The sequence below is a fragment of the Phragmites australis genome, chromosome 6 (genome assembly GCF_958298935.1).
Source record: "Phragmites australis chromosome 6, lpPhrAust1.1, whole genome shotgun sequence".
NCBI classification, from domain to species: domain Eukaryota; kingdom Viridiplantae; phylum Streptophyta; class Magnoliopsida; order Poales; family Poaceae; genus Phragmites; species Phragmites australis.
Window position 1 is genome coordinate 4780054 of NC_084926.1, and position 8508 is coordinate 4788561.

The window sequence follows — 8508 nt, forward strand, 5'->3', positions numbered from 1 at the left end:
CACTCTATTTTTTTTATCTCCAATAACTTTTTTCAAAAGAAATTAAGAGAATTCTGAGTAAAAGAAATAGGAGCAAAAATTTCTGTATAAAAAATCATAAAAAGAAATCGTTATAAAAAACAATAATCCCTTTCGGAAAAAACAATACTACTAGCGAAGTCTTACCCGAAGCTGCATCCGCGTTCACATGGCGTTGTGCGGGGCCTCTGCACGGCACAGCCCCATGGCACGGGCCGCCGGCCGCCCTTGCGTCGCCAGCCTGCCTGGCACGCATCACGAGGGCGTCGCGCACGAAGCAAACGCCCCCAATTAGCTCGCCCTTAATCACTAGTAAACCCTAAAACCGAATTACTAGGCACCCCTTGATTGCCTATTCCCTTACGTCCTCAACAGGAGCGCGCTAGTGCCGGTGCGCTTCGCTATTATCCGATCGTGCCCTGCCGTGCTGATCAGATAAGTCCGCCGGAGCAAGAGGAAATTATCTTGCGAATTTCCTTTTCCTTTTCTTCCCTCTCTCTCTCGATTCGACCAAGAATTTTTGTTCCTTCTCGCATCACTCTCCACTAAGCCGCCTCTCCCCGCTTGCGCTCGTCGCTTCCTGCCCAATTCGCCATTCGCCCCCTATTAATTCCTTGTCTGGATAGTCGATGGCCGATTGCCTCTCGGGTGTTAAATACCCACGCTGCTAGGGTTTAATCGTCGTTCGGAGGCGTCCTCGGGAATCCCTGCGGGCGGCGGTTCAAGGTAGTGTTCGTGGCCTGTTCTTGCTTTCTCCGACTCTTGCAGGTTTATGTGACTTCGTGGTTCGTTCTACGGTTCTTCGGATCGGACTCTGATATTTGTTTGTAATGTTCTTTGACACCGTTTCTTGCAGATAGTTTTTTAATAGTGAGATAGATAAATAGTTAGGGTTCTGGGAGTTATTTTTGTCTCCCGTATTAGATGGAGGAATCGGAGGCAGGGGTTAATCTTGCGAAGCAAATGGAGGCTTCTCCTCCTCTGAAGGCTGCTGCGGGGGATGAGGGGGATAAGGGGAAGATAGAGAGGGGGCACTCTATCAATCTGAATACTGTGCCAGCAGTTGCTGTGGAGATGAGTACAACTCAGGAGAATGGTGAGACGCACGGTGCAGCGGTGTCAGGAATTAAGGATGCAAGCACCGGAAAGGCAGAGGAATCCAGTGGTGCCGATCAGAAGAAATTGCCCAAGCGTGAGCAGGTCGACTATGAAGCTGAAGTTGAAGGCCGTGCAGACGCTGAGAACCCTGTCAAGAAGGCTGCTTTGGTTACTGCAGTGGAAAATGGAAGGCGTGCCGATTGTGGTGATGGGGATGTGAGAGTTCAAGTCCTCAGCATTGTCAAGAAGGATGAGCCTGCTGATGAAGTTGGCGATTCTATTAATCTTGCGACAGTTGCAGGGTATAGAGAACAGAAGGGTGCCACAGGTGCTTCTGCTGGAATTACTGCGGTACGACCTGCTGGCTCCCGATCATCGAGTTTCCATGGTGTGACCAGGTGAGCTTGGTCGGTGTGTCCTTTAATTTGTACAGTTGCTAAGTGGAAAGAAAATAATGTGATTCATTTGTCACTTTGGTATCTTAAATATATGTATCTTTTCTGGTCTAAGCATTCTGGGACATACTTTCTAAAGCATCATCAATCGCGCAGGCATAGATGGAGTGGGAAGTATGAAGCTCATTTATGGGACAGTTCTTGCAGAGTAGAAGGACGGAGAAGGAAAGGGAAACAAGGTATGCATTTACCTTTTAACTGTCTTAACGGACAGCTTAACTGACACCATCGGATGTTTCTGCTAAGTCACAACTACTCTTTACGTATCGAGCCGTTACCACTTTTGCTACCCAAAATTATTTTTATGACATTGCCAGATATGGAAAAATAGCCACAACAAAAAAAGGTTTTCGCGGGAGCTATCTATTGTTTCTGTCTTCTCATATATTTCCATCTTTGCACGCAAGTCATGGGTAATATGGTCGGTGGTAGTGGGAGAACGGAACTAAGATTTATTTCTAATTAGAGAAGATGAACAAATGTGTGAAGCGCTTCCAATCCACGTTTCGTCAAGCACGAACTATGCTCTTCCAAAAGGATCCTGGTAAATGTTATGTATGCCATATTATCATGTGTCTTTAGTTGCCAGTCAAGAATGAACTTATTTTTCTTTACATGCTATAACTCTATTATATGTCCAAGCTCCCCATTTGTATTTTTGAGATGTTCCTGGCACCGCATCTGTTTCTGTGGTTCACTTGCTATTTGCTGGCAGCCTGGCACTGCACACTTGAGCTATAATTATTCTGTTACCAAGTTCCAGCAAAGTGGACTGGCTTATGGTAACTTGCAATGGGCAAAAGCACGTGATATGCCTAGTTGAGCTCACCGTTTGTTGCCCTTTGAACATCAGTTGGTCCCGGTTTTTCTAACTCTACTCCCAATTGGTATTTTCTTTCAATAGAAGTAACCGAAGAGTCATAACTGCAAAATATTGCATCCGTTGTTGCATTCCTAATTGTTTTAGCCTCCACATATTTTGAATGGCCGATTAAATTCTTATCTTACGTATGGCATAAGGAAAAAACATCATGCATTGTCAGCACTTTTTATTAGACAAATAGACTCTGGTTTCCCCTAGGACATAAGATGGGAGCTTTCCTACAAGTATCATTATTACTAAGGACCTTTCTTGATTTGTTTTCAAAATCAGCCCAAGCATTTGATAGTTTTATCCTTAAGGTGGCTAACCTATCTCGTAGTAACTCATTTGATTTCTGGTCTGTATAGCTTCCTTTTTCTATCAATATGGTTAATTATTTGTGACCAATTACTAATGGTTTCTTGCAATGGTGTTCTCCCGTGGTGGTTCTTCAGTTTATCTAGGTAACTATCTGTAAACATTACTGTCCTTCCTCAGTTCTTCTGTTTATGGTTTGATCATTTCCCCCAAATTTCCTACCATGAAGGAAGTTATAATACTGAGGAAAAAGCTGCCAGGGCTTATGATGTTGCAACTCTTAAATACTGGGGCCAAAATACAAAATTGAACTTTCCGGCAAGGCCTTTTCCTTTTTCTTTGTTTTCAATGTGATATACGTTTAATTGCATGATGATCTTATATGTATCAGCATTATTCCAGGTTTCACAGTACGAAAAGGAACTGGAGGACATAAGGGACTTGTCTCGAGAGGAATGTGTGACATATTTGAGAAGGTATGTGATCAATATTACCCATTTGTATCATTAATTAGAGAAATGGCTGTGCAGTAATTTGTTTATTTTGCAGGAGAAGTAGCTGTTTTTCAAGAGGGGCTTCTATTTATAGAGGAGTGACAAGGTTACCCCTCTATTTTTGTTTTGTTCAGCTTGTTCAAACTTCAAAGGATTACCTTTTTTCTTCTGTAGAATTACTAGAACTAAGTTAAAATGTTGTCCTATGATAGAAGGCAAAAAGATGGGAGATGGCAAGCGCGCATAGGACTGGTTGCTGGAACTAGAGACATTTACCTGGGAACATTCAGTATGCTGCACATGAATTTTGTTTTTTCCTTACTTTTTTTAACAGATTTTTTTTCATACTTTTGAAAACCAATTGAGTTCAGTTTACTGATGTTTTTTCTCTTGTTTTGAACTAGAAACTGAGGAAGAAGCTGCGGAGGCTTATGATATTGCTGCTATTGAGATACGCGGCAAAAATGCCGTGACCAACTTTGACCGAAGCAACTATATGGACAAGGGTATGCATTGTATAGAAGGGGAAGGCTTGAGGCTGCTCGCATCAAAGCCTGAATAGTAACTTTGACTTTGATGAAGTGGCGGCATCTATTGAGCAGATTTGGCCAGACATATTTGAAACTTAGTGGTACATACAGATAGAAGAACTGGTTGCAGTTTGTCAATATTTCCTGCTTTATAAGTGTTAAGATTACAGTTATTCAAGAGAGAGCATTTGAAGCAACTAGCGGAATCGTGCCAAGAAGCTTTTGAGCATGTATCATAGGGTTTGTAGGATATATTTCTCTGGAAATGTACCAAGTTAATGTTTATGTCCTGTCTAATATCTTCGTTTTGTCAGTTTGAACGTTCCCAGGTCTCATCGATGAATGACCCTCGAGTATGATTTGACGGAATCCATTTTTACCTTTGGTATCCATGCTTGCTACTTGGTTTCTCAAGCAATGTATAGCTGCATTTACATCCATTCTGTATTTATGTTTACTGCCCTTCCGCGGCTGTTGACACTTAAGCAAGGCACATCACTGAAAAGTTTCTCCCGGATCTGGATGCGCCGACAAGGACCATTTCCCAGAACAGGAGCGTATCCTGGAATAAAACTCCCGGTCCTGATGGCATGTCGGGAGAAATCACTATTCTCGAACTACAACATCGTCTTCTGTTCAGTGCAGCAGATGAGGCTTCTCCGTTCCAGTCTCTCCGATGAGCTCTAATCCTGGTAGCGGTAACACATCAGAGCTCTCCAGATTGTGCTTACCAAAAACCAGGATGGCACGCTGCACGAAGTACTCGTGCCGGTGGACGTTAGGCTGTTGACAAGAGCGGCCGCCGTGCGCACGCACGGCGAAGCAGCAGCAGCCGTGGCATTCTGCGTACGCGCGGCCGTGGGCGGCTCGGGAGCGTCCTAGGAAGTTGGCAAAAGCGTCCCCGCGTGGACGACAAGGCTTGCGGTGCGTGGCGGTTACTTGCCGCATTTCGCCGGCATGCAAGCAAGTTGGTTGGCAACGACCGTTGCGGAGCACCGGCAGGATGCGATCGGGCGGAGTGAAGGGAGCGGAGCCCCTGTAACCTGCTGCGTACGAAGCGGGCACGGGATCGGAGCGAGCAGGCACGAGATCACTGATGGAGTGACGCGATGCCTTGGCATCATGTCAACTTTTCGAGTGTTTGGTTTGTCGGCCTGAGTCACTTATCAGTGCCTAGATATACAACGTTGGGTCCTGACACATCACTCATGCTCTGCACAATGTGCTCACCTGTGGCCTCAAACCACTCCGATTTTTTGTCAACCTTACACGGGACATGATTTGCACGAATACCCGGCAAGGGACGAAGGAAAAAAAAAAATCTTTTTCGGTCTTTCCCACATCATGAACAGTCTTCATGCAACCACGAAACACGAACATAGAGTTCAGTGGCATGAATACGTAATATCCAGTAACATAAAAGATTCAAGACATGAATATTACGTGGACAGGAGTTTCAAAGCTGGAACATATTTACAACTATCATGGTGGTTGAGCTACAGAATAATATTGACTAGGCAGGTGCAAATGCAATCCTAAAGTCGAGACAAGACGTCCCTCGAACTGATCCTATAAATTCCTGCAACGTGTTCCCAGTTACATAAAAGATTCAAGACATGAACATTACGTGGACAGGAGTTTCAAAGCTGGAACATATTTACAACTATCATGGTGGTTGAGCTACAGAATAATATTGACTAGGCAGGTGCAAATGCAATCCCAAAGTCGAGACAAGACGTCCCTCGAACTGAGCCTAAAAATTCCTGCAACGTGTTCCCAGTTATCATAACCACACAAAAAAAAAAATGCGGTTAGTCTTTACTTGCAAAGGCCCAACTGAACATAATACTTCAAAAGAAACAGCAATGGTGCAGGCGGACATACACTGTGCAGCTATGCTCACGTGGTGAGTGAAAACAAAAGGGTTGCCTAGTATCGGTAATCTTGACTGAAGAAAGGATTCACGTCACTTGCTTCAAATTCTCGTTCAGCCCTGGTTCTCCTTTCAACCTCTACCTCCTCCAGTATTGAGCGTCTTGGGTTTGAACTCTTAAACTGCATGGGTGAAAAAGGAATATTATGTGCCTAGGATCCCTTAAAGAAACTAAGGCAGTGCGCTCTATGTCATACAGTTTGTGAAATAGAAATGGTACTATGATGCGCGGTAACCTTGCGAAACTCTAACAGTCACTCCCACTTTAGCCTCAGCTTTGCTGTATAGAGCCCCACTCTAACAGTAAAGCCCAGAAGCAGCCTAGCTATTTAGTCCTGACTAAAAGCTTATTTTTGTAATGAGCCTTCTATTAAGGTATAAAGGCCCTAACAATGTGGGAAATCACTAATGTCATCTTTTATAAAAGACATTGATACTTGCTAATTGAAACTTTATAGTCTGCATAGCAGAAAATCATACTGCACTGTCATTAATAAGTGAGGGAGCATAACTGTAGAGACATTTTGCTGTGGTTCTAACTGCACAAACGAAACTGTTGCCAATTGGCCACCATTTTCACAAATGAGAATGGTAAACTTTACCAGAAAGTAGATAATACCTTGTTAACAAGATTCTCAAATGCTTTTGATCCATTTTGCTCAATGTATCTCTGTGCAGCTGAAATTACATCATCAGGCCTACTTGAATCATCCTTCTTTGGAATATACCAGATGTTTACAACTTGCTGATTCACAATCATTGGCCTCACAAAATGCTCATACACATGCGCAGCACCGTTGAATTGTGGCAATACCAACCAGCAATTGAAAAACAGTTTTGCATAAGACCAGAAAGGGAGCCTGCAAACATTAGCCAGTAGTAAGCATATCCATTCATCTCTTGATGTACTTAAGAATCTTATCTGCCAAATCATGAAGTGCAGGATTAAACCAGAGAAGATTAATAGAAAAGAAATTCATTAGGTCGAATAGATCACGGTACTATTGTTTTACCTATCACGAATGCTCTACAATCACAATAAATATTTCACAGCTGAACATCATAGTAAGTTCCAAGATCTAATCACACTAGACTAAAGGTAAAATGGAAAGAGTGAACAAAGTTTTGAAAAACATCATGATCTAGGGAAGTGCCTTTTACCATTCGAGTACTGGAGCGAATGTGAGCTCAAATAGAGTGATAAATGAGTACAGCACCCAGTATGTGAGCCATTGCTGATAATCTACAGCAGATTTTATTTCGATTGCTCTAACAGAGGCATATCTGTGAAAATGTCCAGCGAAGAAAATCAAAAAACCATTACCATGAAATGGAAGAAGGTTCGTGTCTAATTGTTTATCTAAAGAGTGAACGAATTAACTTACAGAGGATAAGCAAGTGAAACTACAGGCCTGCAAGGGAAAAAAGCAAATAGAGGATTAAATTTCTTCAAATGGCAGCAGAAGCATTTAGCGATGCACAACACCATAATTACACCTAAGTGCCACTTAACTAATTGAAAGAAAGCTAAGCACACTTAAAAGGCTATCAACTTTAGCAACCACCAGCTAGTCATAGTCTCTGGATATCACATGGTTATGTATCGTCGTGCTCTATGCAACGAGAAGATATACTGATATAGCTATATGCAACGGAAGATACCAGTAAATTTTGTATAAGATGTAAAATCATAAAAGCTAATTGCTTACAGCCCATCATCGTGTGTAAAAGGGTGGGTAAACCATCAGCAAAGATCCCCAATCTAAAAGGAAAAGAACATCAGCATGACAGCATAGCTAACTGGATGACAGCATCGTATGATTCATCCTTAGAATCTTATGGAACGTTCCAACTTTTCACAGAACCATGTCCAAGAATGAACATAATCAACTTTTCCCCCAAAAAATTAACACTCGCCTTCCAAGACCAAATGCTGAAGTCCTAATCTGGAAGGTTACATGGCACTTCATTACAGTTATTCTCTGCAGGTCTTTTTGGTAGCTTCACTCGCCGCATGGGACATCAATCGTTTACTAATACTACTGGAATGAACGAAAAACCCTGAACCCAACACTATTCCACTATATGCACCGCAACCACAAATTCCCAGCACCGCAGCCCAGAAACCACGCAATGATTCGAACACGCTTCGTCTAGGTGACTTGACAGAACACCCAGAACGCTGTACCTCCAGTGAAATAGCAGCACAGCATACGAATCGTACCGGAAACGCCTAGAATCTGCACAAGAACTAAACATCTGAGGGAGGAACCAGATGAGGAGGGCGTACCCGGCAAGAACATCCAGGTTATTGACCAAGACCTTGAGGACCGATCCGGATCCGCCCCCCATCCCGCACTCCTCTCAACAAAACCGCAAATCTGAGGAGAAATGAGAGAGCCGACCTGAGCTGAGCCGCTGGGTTTGGTCTAGAACCTGCGAAACCGCCGCCTTTTTTCTTCCCTCTTTCACCAAACTACTCTGTCGTTTGTGTTTGCTTCGTCGACCTGACGAACTTCGTTGAACAGCGCATCCGACGCGTGGACCAGGGTTGGTGGCCGCTGACATTGGGCCCGTACGTGTCCAGGCCCATCAGTAAATGGGATTCGTTCGGATGTAAATGGGCCTTTAGTATTTTGCATGAGGAAAAGTCTATTTGACCCCTCAACTATTGGCAAAACCAGATGAGGATCCCTCGACTATTGAAAACGGATCCGCGTCGCAGTTTCGATCCCGGTTTTGTTCTACATAGCTCACATGTTAGATGACATGTCGCGATAGTTTTGTACACGTTAGCATC

General features: G+C 43.4%; 2 protein-coding genes across 6 annotated transcripts; one reads left to right on the plus strand and one right to left on the minus strand.

The window, feature by feature from the left end:
• Nucleotides 1-202: 202 nt before the first annotated feature.
• On the plus strand, nucleotides 203-4088 carry LOC133921234 (AP2-like ethylene-responsive transcription factor PLT2). Of its 3 annotated transcripts, none has more exons than XM_062366035.1 (9): nucleotides 203-744; nucleotides 875-1514; nucleotides 1668-1750; nucleotides 2889-2897; nucleotides 2981-3069; nucleotides 3154-3227; nucleotides 3301-3351; nucleotides 3461-3534; nucleotides 3650-4088. In XM_062366035.1, the coding sequence occupies exons 2-9, from the start codon at nucleotides 943-945 to the stop codon at nucleotides 3805-3807; spliced, it is 1110 nt and encodes a 369-aa protein (XP_062222019.1). In that variant the 5' UTR covers nucleotides 203-744; nucleotides 875-942; the 3' UTR covers nucleotides 3808-4088. The 3 variants fall into 3 exon arrangements, with proteins under 3 accessions (XP_062222019.1, XP_062222017.1, XP_062222018.1); XM_062366033.1 differs by having other exon boundaries at nucleotides 208-744; nucleotides 3458-3534; XM_062366034.1 differs by lacking the exon at nucleotides 203-744 and having other exon boundaries at nucleotides 751-1514; nucleotides 3458-3534.
• Nucleotides 4089-5085: 997 nt separating this feature from the next.
• On the minus strand, nucleotides 5086-8217 carry LOC133921235 (HVA22-like protein a). Of its 3 annotated transcripts, none has more exons than XM_062366038.1 (6): nucleotides 7999-8217; nucleotides 7094-7120; nucleotides 6870-6992; nucleotides 6328-6568; nucleotides 5660-5830; nucleotides 5086-5354 (listed from the first exon to the last, which is right to left on the minus strand). In XM_062366038.1, the coding sequence occupies exons 1-5, from the start codon at nucleotides 8058-8060 to the stop codon at nucleotides 5705-5707; spliced, it is 579 nt and encodes a 192-aa protein (XP_062222022.1). In that variant the 5' UTR covers nucleotides 8061-8217; the 3' UTR covers nucleotides 5086-5354; nucleotides 5660-5704. The 3 variants fall into 3 exon arrangements, with proteins under 3 accessions (XP_062222022.1, XP_062222020.1, XP_062222021.1); XM_062366036.1 differs by having other exon boundaries at nucleotides 5086-5538; nucleotides 7999-8216; XM_062366037.1 differs by having other exon boundaries at nucleotides 5086-5830.
• Nucleotides 8218-8508: the final 291 nt, after the last annotated feature.

Bases quoted from the DNA above. Each gene is read 5' to 3' on its own strand.
- LOC133921234 (XM_062366033.1), top strand. From the start codon at position 943: ATGGAGGAATCGGAGGCAGGGGTTAATCTTGCGAAGCAAATGGAGGCT. The intron at 3,070-3,153 runs GCAAGGCCTTTT...GCATTATTCCAG, and splicing joins ATACAAAATTGAACTTTCCG to GTTTCACAGTACGAAAAGGA. The intron at 3,228-3,300 runs GTATGTGATCAA...TTTATTTTGCAG, and splicing joins TGTGTGACATATTTGAGAAG to GAGAAGTAGCTGTTTTTCAA.
- LOC133921235 (XM_062366038.1), bottom strand. From the start codon at position 8,060: ATGGGGGGCGGATCCGGATCGGTCCTCAAGGTCTTGGTCAATAACCTG. The intron at 6,993-7,093 runs GTAAGTTAATTC...ACATTTTCACAG, and splicing joins GTTTCACTTGCTTATCCTCT to ATATGCCTCTGTTAGAGCAA. The intron at 6,569-6,869 runs GTAAAAGGCACT...TAATGTTTGCAG, and splicing joins TTCGCTCCAGTACTCGAATG to GCTCCCTTTCTGGTCTTATG.